Source organism: Schistocerca gregaria, chromosome 9, assembly GCF_023897955.1.
Source record: "Schistocerca gregaria isolate iqSchGreg1 chromosome 9, iqSchGreg1.2, whole genome shotgun sequence".
NCBI classification, from domain to species: Eukaryota; Metazoa; Arthropoda; class Insecta; order Orthoptera; family Acrididae; genus Schistocerca; species Schistocerca gregaria.
In genome coordinates this window covers 85,994,051-86,014,635 of record NC_064928.1, presented here as the reverse complement: position 1 = coordinate 86,014,635, position 20,585 = coordinate 85,994,051, and the positions used below count along the sequence as shown (strand labels likewise).

Below are 20,585 nucleotides of genomic sequence, written 5' to 3'. Positions count from 1 at the left end.
GAACCCTTCTGTATGAACAGATAAAAGGAGAGTTGCTGCTGTCCGTAAACAGCTGGAAGCTGCTTTGGCTATTGTTGACAGCTTCTAGATAATGTTCAAAGTTGCAGTGACATCGGGGTTATAGTGACACATTTGGTGCCACTGAAATCCCTGGTGACCTGGATATCACTGCAGCTTCTGATAGGCAACATCTGACTGGTCTGTCCTCACTCCAGAGTGGGTGGCAGAAAGTGGTGGGTTTGTATGTCACTGGGCGGAAGGTGAAAGAGGGAGCAGGACATGCGGCTGGCTCCCTACGCCTCATCAACAGGTACGAGGTGCTACCCAGTGTTGATGATAACTCTCAGCCAGCACAAGATGCCTCTCCTGTGGGGCCAGCAGTCAGTTTTCCTGCCAAGTCTGGACAACTACAGAGGGTGGGTATGCTAGTCATTGGAAGCTCCAATGTTAAGGAGATGATGGAGCCCTTCAGGGAGACAGCAGGCGAGGTAGGAAAGAATCCAAATCTGTATTTGGTATGTTTGCCGGGAGATCTCACCTGCGATGTGGAGGCGGCCCTACCGTCAGCTATCGAGCCTACTGGGTGCAACTGTCTGCATGTACTCCTTACAACGGCTGGCTGGTTTGGTAAAGGCAACTAGCAATGCACACAGTGTGCAGGCTAAGCTGTCTATTTGTAGCATCGTACCCAGGATTGATCACGGTCCTCTGGTTTGGAGCAGAGTGGAAGGTCTAGACAAGAGTCTCAGACAGCTCTGCGACAGCATTGGATGCAAATTTCTTGACCTCTGCTATCAGTAGGGTTTTCCTTAATAGGTCAGACCGAGCGAGGTGGTGCAGTGGTTAGCACACTGGACTCACATTCGGGAGGACGACGGTTCAATCCCGCGTCCGGCCATCCTGATTTAGGTTTTTCGTGATTTCCGTAAATCACTCCAGGCAAATGCCGGGATGGTTCCTTTGAAAGGGGACGGCCAACTTCCTTCCCTGTACTTCCCTAATCTGATGAGACCGTTGACCCCACTGTCTGGCCTCCTCCCCCACAACAACCCAACCCAATCCTTAATAGGTCAGGCGTCCACTACACACAGGACGCAGCTACTAGGTTAATGGAGTACGTGTGTCATGCACATGGGACTTGGGAGCCAAGACAATTTGCCTGTTAAATCAGCCACAGCAACCTTAGACACTCTTTGTTCTTGCAGATCAGAGATAGGAAAGATTAATATGATTTTAGTAAAATGAAGGAGCATCGAAGGAAAGGTCCTAGAATTATCATCACTTGCTGCTAATAATAATGCACCAGTAGTATTGGGAACAGAAAGCCATTTCAAACCAGTCTTCAGTGACAACAAAATTCTAAGTTCAGATTGGAATGTTCATTGTAGGGATAGGTGAGTGTCATCAATGATGGCGGCATGTTTATTGCAGTAAGAAGTTCGATAAAATCTAGCGAGGTTATCACGGAATCTGAATGTGAATTAATCTGGGCGAAATTGACTATCAAAGAACAGTCAAAAATGGTGATTGGATGCTTTTTATAGACCACCTGGGTCAGGATTTGTAGTTGTAGAGCTAGCTGCAGACAGAACTTGCAGAATATCATTAGTAATTTTCCTGATCATGCTGTTGTAATAAGAGGTGACTTCAACTTGCCAGGTATAGATTAGGAGTTTTATGCCATCAAACCTGGTGCCAGAGATGGGGAATTGCATGGCATTGTTCTGGGTGTCTTGTCCAAAAATTGCCTTGAACAGCTAGTTAGAGAACCAACTCAAGAGGGGAACAGACAGACCTGACCTTATTGAATCAGTTAACATAGAGGAAGGTATCAGTGATGATAAAGCTGTGACAGCATCTATTACAACAGTTCCTACAAGGGTGACAGGATACAAATTTCAGAATATCTCAGCAGTTAGCATCAAATATTCGGCGATGGAAAAAATTCAAAGGCATTGTTCAATATGCCCTAGACAAATATGTTCTGAGTAAGGTTTTAAGGGATGGATGGGTAATATCCATCATGGTTTAATAGCAATGTTAGAAAAGCACTACGTAAACAAAGAGCACTTCACCTCAGATTCAAGAGAAGTAAAACCTAGCTGACAAACAAAAGCTGAACAAAGCAAAAAGGTGAGCAATGAGAGAAGCATTAAATGATTTTGAAAGTAAGATTTTTTCAGCCGACCTGAGTAAAAACACTAAGAGAGTTTGGTCATATGTAGAATCAGTATGTGACTCAAAATCATCTGTTCATTCTCTCAGTGACCACACCGGCACCAAAATAGAAGATAACAGAGAGAATGCCGAAATACTGAATTTGGTCTTCCAAAGTTGTTTCACTGCGGAAGATTGTAACACTGTCCCTCCTTTCAATCATCCTGCGAACGTGAAAATGGCAGGTATTGAGATAACCAATCGTGGAATCGAAAAGCAGCTATGTGCAGAATTAGTATTTAATTTAGGGGCGACTAGACACTTCAACAATAACAACAAACAACAGGATTAGTGTTGCCACAACTTAACAAATAGCCTCTAGTCCCCTAATGTTACATCAGTGCATATTCCAAACTGGTCATGGTTAATTGGCTAATGGAGATGGGTGCATTCAATAACTGCTTACACAACATTACTGATTTACGTAATTTATTAATAATAGTTCACTGAAAAACAAGTCTTAAAGCACTTCATAGAAAGGCTGGTTAAATAACAGTTCCTTTAATTAATCGGGTAATAAATTCTCAACCAATAACAGTAGCAAACATCATCACTTCCAAATGAAAACTTACAGAATTATAATGGTAGAAAGGTTCCTTACAAACTTCAAAGTTCACTTTCATTTAAAACACAGATATAAAAACATATCTAAAACTCGCTGTTAGCATATTTGTCAAATTCCAGTATTTATAACCCACTGAACTACAGTGCAGAACTGTCAATTTCAAATCTGTCCAATGAGTAATCCTGATAACAGAAAATTGTGTTCACAAATAGGAAATATAATAACTTTGACAACCCCCATCCGGCAATGGCCACACTTTAACACAATTGTAAATTTCATTAAAAAGTGACAGTTACTGCTCAATCCCCACGCAGTTAAGTAAACTAACACCGCAGAAATCACTGAGGGTTAATACACATACCGTATTCCACTGCTTACTCCTCCAATATCACGACTTCCTTATTGTGGGCCAAAATGCTACAGCACAGCGTGTTGAGGTTGGGCCCATGCTGTCTTGTTTACCTGTTGTGGCAAAACACCCACAAACAATATCAGCCACAGCTCGCCGTAAATTGCATCCATACAATTGCAGAGCCCACGTCTTATCGTTCCACAGCAGCATTGAATTCTCAAGCGTCTGTTTTACCATCAGTTCATCACCACAGAGTGCCAAAATTATTAATGCACAATTCTGTCCTCCTCGCTCGGTACTCTCTAATCCTCCGCTCCTTGTTGCCAGAGGGCCACTTGCCAACTTGCTTACCCAGTATCTCTGGCGAGGCCAATATCAACCTTAACACTCACGGCCAGAACACAATCATGCCGAAAATCGCCACATCGCTTAGTAGGGGAAAGGCTTCAGGCCCAGATGAGGTACCCACGCACTATTCGCAAGTGGAACAGGGTTGAAGGGATCAGATAGTGGTACTGAAAGTACCCTCCACCACACACCATTAAGTGGCTTGTGGAGTATGATGTAGATGTAGATGAAGATAAGTCCAACATGCACTCATCTGGACCTTTTTTTTCATCTACCAGTGCATTTTCAGTTTCATAAATACTTTGACCATTTAGTGGCCTCCATGATATTACATTTTGTTTTATAGTCCATAAAACCCCAGACTGTAGTGAAACAATCTGATTCTTAAATTAAAATTTTCTATTCCTAACCTTTCTGGCTGACATACAGGGAAGAAAAAAAAAGCTGTCACTTGTACGATAACTAATTAGTAGTCAACTTTATGCTATGAATGATGAAGTACCTTAACGGGTGCTGAAAAAGTTGAGGGTAACATTAGTTAGTTCGAAGCAGATATTATATTCTCCTCCTCTTTGTCAAAACAACTGCAAATTATTATTAATATGGTGTAGGAATGTGACATTACTTAGCGGCATAAACTGTAACCCATGTTTTATATCTAAAATAAGCTTGTTAGAGAAGAAGTGTCACCTCAGGAGACATCTCACTAATGTGTACTAATGTTTTTACTCTACAGCAGAGTGTGCACTGATACTAAACTTTATGGCAGATTGAAACTGCTTGACTGAGATTCAAACTCGAGATTTGCGGGTGTGTCCTCCACCAACTGAGCTACCTTAGCATAACTTGGGACCCATCCTCACAGCTTTACTTCCACCAGTGACTCATCTGCTGCCTGCCAAACAGTACATAAGCTCTTCTGTGAGTCTTGAAGGACCAGTAATCCTGGAAGAAAGGATATTGCTGATACTCTGATAATGAAAAAATGATACTGAAAAGAAAATTGTGATAGTACTAGTATTGATTCATGTTTCAGTTACATATTTTGTATGTACTGTTACATTACATTAAAATATCTTCCGTTTAAATATATGTAACACATATTTGCAAAATAAACATATATAAGTTGATTTCAATTTTATATTCCAATATAAAATATGCACTCTTATTTCAGTACGTCTCTTATCTAAAAGTTTATGTTTGTTGTGGGGTGGGTTACTATTAATTAACTGTAATGAAATATGGCACATTTTCAAAACATCCCAAAGAAAGGAAAAAAAGGGGGGTGGCTTTCTAATCACTTGACACTTTTATGTAACCAACATGTAAGGACCATACTGATGATGACAGTCTAGCACACACACATAACTAGTAATAAAGTGACGTAACTTCACAGAAACTGCAATTTAAACAAAATTGGTCTTAAAATTCTTCTTAAGACACACAAAATTGGGATAAATCAGGACCACACAAGTGTAACATCACCTCTAGGCACATTCACTGATAACAGCAACACCTGTTGGCTGTGAAACTGATTTTCATTGGTAAGTTGTTGACATTTGAACTTGTTACTTGTCTGTTAGGCTCTTTTCATGTCAACTGTTTGTACATTGTGTTACGTGGTTTTGATTGGAAACTATTCCTTGTAAACAAGTTGGACAGTCTCCATTGATACCACAAATTGGACAAGTTCATTTGCACTGCAGTTGTGAGCATGTTCAAACACATTTCCTGTCTTACTTTCGCATCTCCTCATTAACCATTATTGCACTGATTTCATACAACAGACTTCACTGCTGCAAGTTATGTCAGCAGAAGAGGGTCACCATTTACAATCCTCAAAAGTGCCCAGTATGCTCTTTCAAGGGAGTGACTATTATTTTGTCCTGTGAACGTATGAAAACATTAATATCTAGGCTGTAAATGAAGCTGGCAACACAGCTGCAACCTGTTTCCTAACACTTGATCACAATTGCATGTGCCATTTGAGTAGTAGTAAGAAACTGTTGACATTCTAGGAGAAAGAATAAGTAAAGTATCTGCTGTAAAGAAAACTAATCTATAACTATTTTAAGATTGTTCTTGAATAATCAAAAATGGGGTTGTGCACAATTTTTGCTTGTAGTTGCTATTTTGCCTCATGAAATTTCCTGTGACTGTATGGAAATATTTGTGTTTGCAGTGGTGGCCGGCCTGCATTTGGACTACCACCTCAGCCGTTCCTTCCAGGGCTCCACCGCTCTGCCCCAGCGGGTGCACCCAGCTCTGGTATGGGGAACATGGCCCAGGGCTCTGTACACCAGGTCAGTAAATTTAGTATGTTAGCTGTGTTTGCAGAAATATTCCTTGTATATATTTGTGTGCTGGAGAAAATGAAACTGGTCTGGAAAAAAACAGTGAAGTGGAATTGAGCCTTGTTAATGAAGGAGGAGACATGCCTCTTACAGAAACAGTGATTTCAATGTTTCAATGAGTGAAAGGATCAGATGTGTTAAGTGATGAGTTGAATGCTACACAGAATGAAGCTCACAATAAAACAGCATGTGTTCATTGTTGAGTGTTAAACAAATAAAAACCATTACTAACCAAAAAATAATGTTAATGATGTTTACTCTCATGATCAGCTAAATAATTTATGTATATTGAAGTCTGTAACACAAGAACACTTCGTATACAATAAAGTGAAACCATAAGATTACTTACATACTTGCAATGTGTTGGTGAAGAGAGGACAATCAGCAGAAGCAGTGCAATCTCCTGGCCAACTCAATCATCTGATCTATCTCCCTGTGATTTTTACCTGTGGAGGAAAATGGATCACATGTACTCAGTCACACCCTGGAAAAGCTACAGCAGTATGTTGAAAACACTATTTATGCCAGTCCTCAGGCAGAGCTGCTACTTGAGTGTACCAGTTTGATAAATGAAACTTGGTTCTGCATTGATGTCAATGGTGGTCATTTCTAGCACCTTCTGTGTTGTTCATTGAGAGTCACTACTGCATCAGCCTTATTATAAATATTTTCTGTGTCAGTTTTATTTGTGTGTGTGTGTGTGTGTGTGTTTTAGGATTAGAAAGATAAATTTAAGGCAGATTCATTCATAATGTGCATTGGAATAAGTCTAGCACAGACATAATGGGACATGTGAGACTTCTCTCCTGAATTAGGTTATGTTAGTCACAACACATCTGTTTATGCCAGCCTTTTAACTGTTGTAATCTGTTCCAATTTAGTTAACTTCTGAAAATCTTCCATGTTCAGTACTCTCCAGCTTATATGTACAGGGTGACCCAAAACTAACATTTGAAAATTCAGTACTTCACAGAATAATATAGGTAGAGAGGTAAAAATTGACACACATCCTTGAAATAACTTGGAGTTTTATTGACACAATAAAAATTGCACAAATTAACCAACAGATGTGCTTCAAATGGTACAGAAGCAGTAATTAGCATAACAATTGAATTAACAAAAATCAGCACGTTAGCCATCATTCATCAACAATACCTCTAGTTCAGGGACCATATTATGAACTGCACTATACAGCATATCAGTAGGTGTGGTGAGAAACTGTTGTTGGATGTTGTCTTTTAGTAGCCCCAATGACATCAGGTGATCACGGTTGACTTGAGACTTCAGGTTTCCCCACAACCAGTGACCACATGTATTGAAACCAGGGAACTTGGGAGGGCAAGTATGATGGAATTGGTGGCTCAGCACGCAGTCCTCACCAATGTGCACAAGAGATCTTTCACATTTTAGCAGTACGGCATGGGGCAATGTCCTGCATAAAACGTGCTTGTTCCAGCAAGTGTTCATCAACCATTCTAGGGATGATGCAATTCCGTAACATATTAGCATGCTTTGCACCCATTATCATGATAACAGTTTGGAAAATAGCACCTCACATTTCCTTAAAGAAAAAGGATCCGATCACATTTGATGCAATAAATCTACACCACACCATGAGTTTCTCATCCTGCAATGGGGCATCCATGACTTCCAGGATTTTTGGTAGCCCAAATTCTGCAGGTGTGTGTGTGTGTGTGTGTGTGTGTGTGTGTGTGTGTGTGTGTGTGTGTAGTGTGAAGTGGGGTTTGGTGATCATCATCATCATCATCATCATCATCATGCTAGTAAACCTTCAGTAACAGTGTCTTTTCTGATAAATTAAACATGCTGTGATAACAGGCACATTTGACCACCTCTGTCACAGCTCATTTTATACATGATCTTATGCGGTAAAACTAATGAGTTGTTCTCCAACATCAACTGCTGCCCAGTTTTTGCACTTGTTTGCTGTTTGAATAAAACTGTCATTTCAGGCACATGTGTCAAAGTTTACCTCTCTACCTGCCCTGTTCTGTGAATTAGAGTATTTTCAAATGTTAGTGAACTTTCTGGGTCACCTTGTATTTTCTAAAGGATGTTTTGTTGTACACCATGAGGTGCACTTCAAAAGTGTTTATTTGGCAGACTGGTATTTGGGCATATAGCCCATCATCATTGGATCTGACACAGAGCAAAAACAAACAAATTATGAGGATAACACAACACTACTTTGTATACACTAAAGTAGGAACATAAGAATGCTTACATACTGTGCACATATCATGATGTGTCTGTCAATGACGTATATGGGCACAGACTGTAAATAGTCTTATGCATCTACTTTAGTGGGTACAAAATGTTCTGTGTTGTTAACATCAATATGTATAAATCTGTTTGTTTATCCTCTGTATCAGATGCCACTGATGTGCTCTATGCCCGAATGTCAGTCTACCAAGTAAATACTTCTGAAGTGCAGCTCATAGCGTATGACAAGATGTTCTTTTATGAAATTATTGAAAATACTGATGTCACTCAACATCCCTCTCCCTCGCACCCCAAACACATTCGTTAACTAAAAATTTTCATTATATGCTTATTTTTCTTATGTAGATGTTACTTTGTTTCTGAAAAAGATTTAGGTTCAGAAGGGGACTGTTAGTTAGTAAATAAATTGTGCAAATGCTGACTCCTCTGATCAAATTTGCTACAGGATAAAGGTTTATTATTGGTTGGTATTGTATATTATAGCAGGAAGGGGGATTGGAGATCCAGTGGTGTTGTTGGTACAACTATCCATAACACACTTAATGTGTTCTGTTCTGTTTGCACCACAGCTAGTGGCTTAGTTGGCTCGTAATGTTAGACATTTTAGTGTGTTACTGGTTTAAAAGCCAGAGTTCTGCTGCAGCGTTACCTTTTGCCTGCTGCACTGGGCCCCCTCTTCAGAAGTGGCTTTGTGACTGTCCACCACCCTGCGAGGGTCAGGAGGCCTGTGTTTGTGCTGCCTCCGACACCACTTACGTTTGCAAACGAGTCTGAGGTAAAAGGGAGACTGCCAGTTGTTTGTGAGAACCCTGGCACACCATAGAAGGTTGTGTAGTATTTCCCCAGTAGACCCAGCACTATGTATGAGTATAAAGTAGTTAGAAATTGAATTTCCGAACAATATATGACCCTAACTGCTTCCTGTAAGTGTATTGATCTTTGATGGACATTGATACTTGGGTTGGCTTCAGAAATTATTTTATAAACGAAAGGAGCTGATGTTATATTATGAGATTATACTGCTAACAGATTACTGATAGTAACTTCATTAAACTGGAAACCCCACCAGAACCCGAATTTCAACTTTTTCTTTTGGCCCAAAGATACTGTTTTGATGAAGTTAGTAAATGCGGTTAAGGTGGGCACAGAGGAGACAATAGCCAGTCAAATACCAAGGGGAGCTGTACAAGGAATTCCATATTGGAATGGGTGTGACACAATGTGATGTTATTTCCCCACTGTTCCTTAATCTTGTCCTAGAGAAAGCAATCTGAGAAATGAAAAGAGAAAACAAAGGGGTGACACTAAATGGTAAGAGAGATTTACTGGGTTATGCAAACGACATCGCAGTTCTAGCAGGATCGGAGGAAGAGGTGGCAGAAACCATAGAGGACCTAGAGCAAAATGTAAGAAAGATAGGGTTCTGGATTAATGCAGAAAAGACATAGGTAATGGAGGTATCAAGAGAAGCCCCTAATGACATCCCATGTAAATGTAAATGTTGAGTGACTAGGGCCTCCCGTCGGGTAGACCGTTCACTGCGTGCAAGTCTTTCGATATATGACACCACTCTGGTGACTTGCACGTCGATGGGATGAAAATGATGATAATTAGGATAACACAACACCCAGTCCCTGAGCAAAGAAAATCTCCAACCCAGCCGGGAATCGAACCTGGGCCCTTAGGATTGACATTCTGATGTTCTGACCACTCGGCTACTGGGGGCGGACTGTGATGTCCCATTAGGGATATGAAATTTGCTAAGGTGGAAAATTTTAAATACCTTGCTACATGGTTCAACAGGCAAAATAATTTAACATGGGAAATAAACCTGAATGGGTCTAAAACTTATTTCAGTCTAAAGTAGACAATGTCGTCTAAGAATCTGCCAATTATGACCAAACTTAAAGCATACAGTGCCGTGATAGTGCCAGTATTGTTGTATAGGACAAATACCCTAAGCACAACAGAGAAGTATGGAGAAAGCTTGTTGGTCTGTGAAAGAAAAATTATGAGAAGGATCTTTGGATCTGTCCGGAAAGAGAGCACGTGGAGATATAGAAAAAAAACCAAGACTTGTATGAGCTGATGAGGCAGCCGAACTTCATTCAAAAACTGAAAGTGCAGAGAGTAAGCTTGGCAGGACACATTGCTAGGAGACCAGACACTTCTTGGGCAAAAGCCATACTTATGGGAAGACTTGATGGTACCTGTCCAGTTGGAACACCTAGGAAACAATGGGAGGATGAGCTACAGAAAGAACTTTTCCAGCTAGGAGTCCATGCAGCTGGATCCAAAGTGCACAATATCGCCATCTATGAAGGAGCATCGTGAGGTCGGCACATGATCTACAGGATCCATGATTCCTGATGTGGTGGTGGAAACTGTTTAGTAGGAAAAATACTTAGTAACTATCTTGAAAGTGAAACCCGAGATGGATACCTTAGAATTCAGATCAGCAGCAAAGCACATAGTGGATGAGACATTATTATGGAGGCTTTGTCAGTCGTCTGTACTGATGCTCGATGATGTGCAGCTAGCATTGTTTTCTACCACAACCAAGCAGGTAAACATGGACCCAAAACTTCGTCACCAATTCTCAGTGGGCTATGAATTATGAGTAAGCTGTGTAACACACAAATATTTTGACATATGTCCTCTCTCTCTCTCTCTCTCTCTCTCTCTCTCTCTCTCTCTCTCTCTCTCTCTCTCTCTCTCTCTCTCTCGTAGAATTGACCAGTGGTATTTTAGATCTAGTAAATTCTATATAAATTTGACACTGGTGGTCTTAGGACACTGATTGAAATTAGAGAGAATAAAGCATCAATTTCCAGCTAAATCAGTCTATTACCAGAGGAAGGCCAATGCAACATGACCAAGATGGCCTTTATTTAGTATTTTATCATTTTCTGTTAAATATTTTATAAGACCACACAGCAGCATATCCAAAAGGATTTTAATGAGTTTGATACCAGCCATGGTAGCCTCTGTATCATTCTGTTCAGTTGTCCCAATGGTTAATAGGTCTGAATAATTTTGTAAAAACAAAAATGCCCATTACAATTAATAAGATAATCTGTAATTTTAGTTTAGTAGTTTAACTAACAATTTCCCCTAAGATGTGGCCTTAACCATCATGAAAAAAAATTCAGCTCTTGTTTGACACCTTTTTGTGTTTCATGTGGATAGTGCTAACTGCCTTACTTAAAAACTTAAATCATACATAGCAAAATTATTTGGGCTCTTTTGTGTGCTAAGAATCCCATAGTCTGCAGTAGCACAATTTCATTTTAAACTCTTAGCCTAATAATCAATTTCACATTATTGAAAATAGCTGCATGTGTCATAAGCTGAAATACATAAAAACTCATTTATGTGATTTTTTGTAACAAGTTTTCATGAAGTTCTTTGACTAAATTGAGCAGTGTTCTATATTTCACCAGACAGACATTAGCAATATATACTTTTAACTTGGAATACTGCACCCATAGTGGTGGTGGTGGTTAGTGTTTAACGTCCCGTCGACAACGAGGTCATTAGAGACGGAGCACAAGCTCGGGTTAGGGAAGGATTGGGAAGGAAATTGGCCTTGCCCTTTCAAAGGAACCATCCTGGCATTTGCCTGAAATGATTTAGGGAAATCATGGAAAACCTAAATCGGGATGGCCGGAGACGGGATTGAATCGTCGTCCTCCCGAATGCGAGTCCAGTGTGCTAACCACTGCACCACCTCGCTCGGTTGCACTCATAGTGGATTAGATAGAAACATGTCAAATCACATAGGAAGAGGTTTTAATGTAAAACTGTAGTAATTGTAGAAATATGAGCTTTCACTTCATGATCCCCTTCCAGGTCTAAGTATTAGGAATAGAGGTGTCACATAAAGTAAATATATATTATTAAGCTATCTCGTGTAAATATTTTAAAGTAAAATATTAATGTGCAATTTTTCTAGTTTAAATGTGGTCACTAGGTACACAGCAGTATGCAGTGTGGCTTGTAGCTTCTGAAAGTGCATACAGTATAAGCTTACAATCTGATCATTAGTGAAATAAACTGGGTTTCATTTTGTATTAACTATTACATTCATTTTTGTGTGCTCCAGTGCTTGGTCACGACTAGTACCATACATCTCCAAGCGAAGAACCAATTTCTCTCTCTCTCTCTCTCTCTCTCTCTCTCTCTCTCTCTCTCTCTCTGTCTCTGTCTTTTGTGTGTGTGCACTTTTCCCTCCTAACAATTTGACGACTAAGAGTGTGTGAAGTGTATGTGCAAACGTCCCACTTCTCTTATTCAAGTTGACTTATTTGGTGTACACACAGCCGATATTCTTCTCTGGATAGCCAGCTTTTGGAATCTCTGTAAATTTCTCCTCCGAAGAACCTTAAAGACTCTCTCTCTACTTGCGAAATTATTAGGTACTCGAAGAATGCTTTTCAGCAACTATCTGTATATTGGAGCTTCATAAAGAACAAAATTCACACTTGGCATATAAACATTTCACTTTTTGTAAGTCACTCATATCATCTCTCATTAGAAACAGATTTAAGTACATTTTAGAAAAGAGTTGGCTTAACAACCGTAACTCTATTGCAAACAAATCGTAAAATACGTCTTGCCTCTATGAAGTCCAAGATAAGAGTTTTTCAGAATTTCAAATGTCAAGTGTTTGTGTAATTAATACCAGTGGTCACTGATATGATTAACACAGAATAGCCTAGAAGTGCCATAGTTCTTCCTTGCTCTTTCACTACTACTTCCACGGATCAACGGACAAGTGCTTGTCAGTACCGTTAGACTGCCGTGTCTATAGCCTTCTCATGACAAACTTCAAACCTGCACAAAAAAACATGCGATGCACAGTAGGTAGCATTCTATCATCCCACTCTCACATCTAAAATATCATGTGTTCGAGACGGTAGAAGGACGAGTGGTTCTAGAATTTACACTGAAATTCTCGAAACACTGTGTGTGTGTGTGTGTGTGTGTGTGTGTGTGTGTGTGTGTGTGTGTGTGTTGCAGGATATCTGGGTTTATGCTCACTCTGATATAAATGTAAAGCATTCAAACTGACATCCAGCAAATAATACACCTCGTTTCTGGAAACAGCATTCACAGAGGGGTTGCAGTCTGACTGATGCACCACCTTTTTAACAGTAAACAGCTAGGACCTAACTTGAAATTAACGTCATTAATTCTTCTTAAATTTCATGATCTGTCATTCTACAAAGATGAAAAGTGCTCTTCAAGAACTGAAGCTACATTGACCAAGAAAGTGGTTTATCAACAATATTAGCGAAAGGATAGAGCCTTCTCACCGTAAAGATGACCTGTTGCATTGCAGACAGCCGTAACAAAAAGACTGTTACACATTACAGTTTTGGACAAAACCTCCTTCAGCAACAGAGCTGCTGGTGTTAGTGGTTGTATGTGTGAGGTGGTTTGCTTCTGTGAATATATATAAAACAAAGATGATGTGACTTACCAAACAAAAGCACTGGCAGGTTGATACACACAAACATACACACAAAATTCAAGCTTTCGCAACCAACGGTTGCTTCATCAGGAAAGAAGGAAGGAGATGGAAAGACGAAAGGATGTGGGTTTTAAGGGAGAGGGTAAGGAGTCATTCCAATTCGGCTGCGGAAAGACTTACCTTATGCGGAAAAAAGGACAGGTATACACTCTCCTGCGCGCACGCTCACACACACACACACACACACACACACACACACACACACACACACACACACACAAGCAGACATTTGTAAAGGCAAAGAGTTTGGGCAGAGATGTCAGTCGAGGCGGAAGTACAGAGGCAAAGATGTTGTTGAAAGACAGGTGAGGTATGAGTGGTGGCAACTTGAAATTAGTGGAGGTTGAGGCCTGGCGGATAACGAGAAGAGAGGATATACTGAAGGGCAAGTTCCCATCTCCGGAGTTCTGACAGGTTGGTGTTAGTGGGAAATATCCAGATAACCCGGACGGAATAACACTGTGCCAAGATGTGCTGGCCGTGCACCAAGGCATGTTTAGCCACCACCTACTCCAGTCCTGTAACCCGGAAGGTGTACACGATCAAAGGCAGAGCCACATGTGAAAGCACCCACGTGATTTACCAAGTGACCTGCCTACACTGTGAAGCTTTCTATGTGCGAATGACCAGCAACAAACTGTCCATTCGCATGAATGAACACAGGCAGACAGTGTTTTAATAATAGGATCACCCTGTGGCTAAACATGCCTTGGTGCACGGCCAGTGTCTGTGTATGTGCGGATGGGTGTGTGTGTGTGTGTGTGTGTGTGTGTGTGTGTGTGTGTGTGTGTGTGCGAGTGTATACCTGTCCTTTTTTCCCCTTAAGGTAAGTCTTTCTGCTCCCGGGATTGGAATGACTCCTAACCCTTTCCTGAAGAAGCAACCGTTGGTTGCAAAAGCTTCAATTTTTTGTGTATGTTTGTGTTTGTTTGTTTATCTATCGACCTGCCAGCACTTTTGTTTGGTAAGTCACATCAACTTTGTTTTTAGATATATTTTTCCCACGTGGAATGTTTCCCTCTATTATATATAGAAAGAAACTTCCACATGGGAAAAATATATTAAAACAAAGATTCCAAGACTTAACAAGCGGGAAAGCGCCAGTAGATAGGCACAATGAATAAAACACACAAACACACACACAGAATTTCGGCTTTCGCAACCGGCGGCTGCTTCGTCATTAGTGTTTCCTTTTCCTTCCCTCTTTCCTGACGAAGCAGCCGATATTCTGTGTGTGTTTGTATGTTTTATTCATTGTGCCTATCTAACGACGCTTTCCCGCTTGGTAAGTTTTTAATATATATATATATGATGTAAATAAAATAGAAAGAAACTTCCACATGGGAAAAATATATTAAAAACAAAGATTCCAAGACTTACCAAGCGGGAAAGCACTGGCAGACAGGCACATGAACAAAACACACAAACACACACACAGAATTGCTAGCTTTCGCAACCGATGGTTGCTTCTTCAGGAAGGAGAGGGAAAGACGAAAGGATGTGGGTTTTAAGGGAGAGGGTAAGGAGTCATTCCAATCCCGGGAGCGGAAAGACTTCCCTTAGGGGGAAAAAAAGGACAGATGTACACTCGCGCGCGCACACACACACACATATCCATCCGCACATACACATCCTTTCGTCTTTCCCTCTCCTTCCTGAAGAAGCAACCATCGGTTGCGAAAGCTAGCAATTCTGTGTGTGTGTTTGTGTGTTTTGTTCATGTGCCTGTCTGCCGGTGCTTTCCCGCTTGGTAAGTCTTGGAATCTTTGTTTTTAATATATTTTTCCCATGTGGAAGTTTCTTTCTATTTTATTTACATCATCATTAATTTGAACCCAACAATTACGTTTGTTATTGTCTCTGTTGCATTTCGAAATCTTCTCTATCGTCTTACTTTCTCTTTTCGTTTGTACAAGAAGTTTCACTTTGTATTCATCTTCCATTTTTCCGTAATCTACCATACCTTTTATCCTGCCTAGTTATACTCAATAATACGTAATTTACTTCCAAACCATAACCTAAAATTTTCAACGCTTTCAACATAACCGCTGCTATAAAATCCATTGTTCCAAGTTTACAAACATTTCGTGTAAACTCGTGAATACTATTTCACAGCTTCAGTTCCTTTCACCCATTACACAACCATCTCAGTTTTTTCTAACAACTTTCGTTTTATTTCCATTCCCGTTTTTCCCACATAACCGATCATTTTTTAGCAGCTTCCCACAGGTTTACACGTTATTATTTCTTCATCAAACAATTGTTAGCCTCATTCTCATAACCTGCCAGTACATAACCAGTCCTTTGAATACATTTACACACATATTCTTCGAGATTTTATTCAAAATTTTTTTTCGAATTTTATTTTTTCGGAAATTATTTTTTCGAAACTTTTTTCGAAAAAATTTTTTTTTCGAAATTTTCTTGAATTTCCCCACCCTTTAACGTGATCTGGAGACAGCATAACTACCCAACCTTTGCACCCATTGTTGTTCACCAACCTAAGTTCTGCACATGATCAACATAGCTCATCTCAAACCAACACTTTTTCGACTTTTTTCACACCTTTATCTCTCCCTATATAAATCTCTATTTACTTTCACTTTAACCTATTACCCTTTCAACCTACTAATACCATGTCAACCTCACAACAACCCCATTAAATTTTATTTACATTCCCTCCGCAAACATGCCTTCACCCTAGCCAGATTACGCTCCCATATTTTATTCACTCAGGCTTGTCTGACATTTGGCATTACTCCCAAAGGCCTCACACTTAAAGTTCCCATCTCTGGCTGCAATCCTTCTTTCCATCAGTCCTTATACCAGTTCCAAACAGCACAATCCATAGCCCTCACCCGCCTAATCCTTCACCTATACATCGACTCGGCCAATGAACACACCCGTCAACTCCTATCCCAAATCAAAGTCCTCAATCTTTCCTCTCCCACATCCACACCGGCTGTACATAGCATCCTCCTACAGGCCAACCGCAAATTAGAACAACATGCCACCCTCCACCTCAAAAAACTATCCAATCTCCTGGTTTCCCACCTCCGGAAAGGCAACTCACTCACCCCCCACAACCTTTCCAACAAACCTCAACCTCCTCTCATTGCACACAGACCCAGTCTCTCCCATCTACTCAATCTCCCACTTCCAGCTCCACTCCCCCCAACACCTCAAAATTCTAGTCAACACAATCTGGAACCACAACACCCCAATTCAGTAGTTAACCTTTCCTCCAAACCCCTCTCCCAATCCGAAACCTCTGTCCTATCCAAAGGCCTCACCTTCAGCCCCACTCCCAGGTTCAACCAAACTGCCCTTGTCAAAGATTTACTGTCCTACACTCGTAGTCTCTGCAAGGTGTCTGTGTATGTGCGGATGGATGTGTGTGTGTGTGTGTGTGTGTGTGTGTGTGTGTGTGTGTGTGCGAGTGTACATCTGTCCTTTTTTTCCCCTAAGGGAAGTCTTTCCGCTCCCGGGATTGGAATGACTCCTTACCCTCTCCCTTAAAACCCACATCCTTTTGTCTTTCCCTCTCCTTCCTGAAGAAGCAACCATTGGTTGCGAAAGCTAGCAATTCTGTGTGTGTGTTTGTGTGTTTTGTTCATGTGCCTGTCTGCCAGCGCTTTCCCGCTTGGTAAGTCTTGGAATCTTTGTTAGAGAGAGAGAGAGAGAGAGAGAGAGAGAGAGAGAGAGAGAGAGAGAGAGAGAAATTTCCACATGGGAAAAATATATTAAAAACAAAGATTCCAAGACTTACCAAGCGGGAAAGTGCCGGCAGACAGGCACAATGAACAAAACACACAAACACACACACAGAATTACTAGCTTTCGCAACTGATGGTTGCTTCTTCAGGAAGGAGAGGGAAAGACGAAAGGATGTGGGTTTTATGGGAGAGGGTAAGGAGTCATTCCAATCCCGGGAGCGGAAAGACTTCCCTTAGGGGGAAAAAAGGGACAGGTGTACACTCGCGCACACACACACCCACACACATATCCATCCGCATATACACAGACACAAGCAGACTTGCTTGTGTCTGTGTATGTGCGGATGGATATGTGTGTGGGTGTGTGTGTGCGAGTGTACACCTGTCCCTTTTTTTCCCCTAAGGGAAGTCTTTCCGCTCCCGGGATTGGAATGACTCCTTACCCTCTCCCTTAAAACCCACATCCTTTCATTTTTCCCTCTCCTTCCCTCTTTCCTGACGAAGCAACTGCCAGTTGTGAAAGCTCGTAATTCTGTGTGTGTGTTTGTGTGTTTTGTTCATGTGCCTGTCTGCCGGCACTTTCCCGCTTGGTAAGTCTTGGAATCTTTGTTTTTAATATATATATAAAACAAAGATTCCATGACTTACTAAACGGAAAAGCACTGGTAGATAGGCACAATAAAAAAAAAAACCACACAACCACACAAAATTTCAAGCTTTGCAAGCAACGGTTTCTTTCTATTTTGTGTGTGTGTGTGTGTGTGTGTGTGTGTGTGTGTGTGTGTGTGTGTGTGTGTGTGTGTGCGTGTGTGTGCGCCTGTGCCTGTTTATGGTGAGTAGCAATCTATCCTTTTCCAAATACTGTTGGTATCCCAACCTAGAGTTTCCATTGTTCAAGAAAGTGGGTTGTTTTATAACAAGGGAGAAACCTGGGATAATATTTACAGAATCTCTGACCAATTAGAAGCATACATCTGGAATATTTACTTTGTCAAGGCTATGCCCACTAACACAAGTGTAACAAATTTCTCGGAATTTCATAATAAGACAAACAAATATACACTGTTGTAGGTGGGGCAACTAACAGGAACACAGTATGACAGATTTGAATGCTGTACTTCACATCAGTGACACACATGCATGGTGCAAGTTTTCATCAGAGTCACCAAGCTTCTGTAAATGATGATTGGAGTCTTGCATCTATAATTCAATTCCTTGATGACAGGAATCTGATCCTTGGATCAGACAACGCTTTGAGAACCATTGCTTGAGCATCATCATCACAGGAAAATGTGTTTACTCTCCAGATGTTGTTGCAGCTTGCTGAAAAGATTGAAATCGCGTGGTGCAAGGTCTTCCTTCAACATCAGCTGTGTCTGTGGCCTTTGTCAAATTGTTGGGACCATTTCACTATGGCAGGACACAGCATTGCATTTGTTCAGTATCATCAGAATTTCATGGTGAACCAGTGTGCAATTTAGATGCTTTGTCCACAAGTATCATATTGTCCCACATACTTCAACTTTGGAGTATGTTTCCAGTTGCTGCACGATTTTACTTGTTTATTATGATGCACTACTATCCATACTGCAGCAAAACTGTGTCTCCAAGATGGATTCCTATAGTCATACATGTCTTAGTGTGGGACGACACATGTAACTTACTTCCTGAAGTTCTTACTTATAATATGTCGTCATTAGTTAATACTTTTGCTGCACATATTATATGGAATGTTTCATAATCACATTAGAGTTCTTTGACAATGTACAAAAAATGCACCTAATTAGAAATTCAGAATTGCATTAGAAGTAAAATAAACTGTTAAACAGATAAAATATGGTTCAGCATGACTCAAGTTTGGACACACGCAAATAATTTGAAGGCCAGGCTTGTATCATTACACATGAGTAACTGTGTGCAGAAAATGCAAGTTTTAACATAATTAATAGTTGTCAAATGAAATTGCTCGTCCTTTGGTGTTGCGATTTCAATATGTAATTTTCTTGTATTGTGGGTTGCTGTAACCCAGTGAAAAATATCAAGATGTGACATGCTGTGTAAGAGGAGTATTTCAATATGTAATTTTCTTGTATTGTGGGTTGCTGTAACCCAGAGAAAAATATCAAGATGTGACATGCTGTGTAAGAGGAGTTGCGTGTGGTGGTGTGAATTTATCTGCTGCTCCATACACCATACACATTAGGAAGGTGGTCAAATAATGATATAAACACTGATGTTTAAATTTCATGTAGCAGACATGGTAAATGGATCACAACAAGCCCACTTCGGCTAGCAACAGCTGTCTGTGCAGCCAATATATTTTGAGAAGTGGTAAGATAATAAACCAAAAAATGCAAATTTTGGGATTGCTAATACCTGTTGGGTAATTCCTATATAAGCTTGATGAAAGAGATAAAGATAGCAATAAGCATTATGTTTATTAACTGTAATCATAATTTCAGAGTTAATACTTTGTTTTGGACTACTGATAGTGAAGGGTCATAAAAGAGACAGATATATTATCCCAGTGTTGACAAGGTTAGCTTTTGGGATCCTTTACCATGTCTGCTACATGAAATTTAAACTTCGATATTTATATCAGTTTTCTAACATGCGTAGTATACCGAACAGCAGATGAATTCACAACACAACATTCAACCACTGTTACACAGCATGTCACTGCTTTATATCACTGAGTGGGTTGCAACAGCCACACGGTACATGAAAAACACAAAATGTCAAAATTGCAATCCCAATAAATAATATTCTAACAGCCAAAAGTGGTATGGTTTCATTTAAAAATTTCATGAATGATGTGGACCCAGTCTATCCAAACTTTAACTTAATAATTGAAGCTTTTTCTTTTGCTTCACATCTTATATTAGTTTCCTTAGTTAAAGTTGCATACTTCCTTGTTGCTAAATAATATGTGCTATAATGCCAACTTTTACAAGCACTGGGTAGGTCATATCCTTGCTCTTTCTTATGGACTAGAAGTGTTTCATTTGTCACTTGGGTGTTTCAGAAACCAGTCAGCAGTGTAGCACCGACGTCAGTGCAGCATCAGAAGCCATCTCCAATTTATCAGACGTCATCGACAAAGATACAGCCGGTGCAGCCGCAAACGATCAGCTCTACAGCTCCCCAGGTACGTTTATCCTGTGTGTGGCACCATTCACAGAACACTAGAGAAATGAGGCATTTTACAAGATAAGAAGTTACTCCTGTGTTGCTTGATGGTAGTACAGGTCAT

At 40.4% G+C, this 20,585-nt stretch overlaps 1 protein-coding gene across 1 annotated transcript in view; it reads left to right on the top strand.

Moving 5' to 3' along the window:
* The window catches only part of LOC126291444 (uncharacterized), a 381,448-nt gene that overhangs the window by 310,163 nt on the left and 50,700 nt on the right, over positions 1-20,585 (top strand). Inside the window, exons 10-11 of the mRNA XM_049984958.1 lie at positions 5,665-5,785; positions 20,358-20,480. Coding sequence (XP_049840915.1) covers positions 5,665-5,785; positions 20,358-20,480 — 244 coding nt within the window. The remainder of the gene's footprint in view (positions 1-5,664; positions 5,786-20,357; positions 20,481-20,585) is intronic.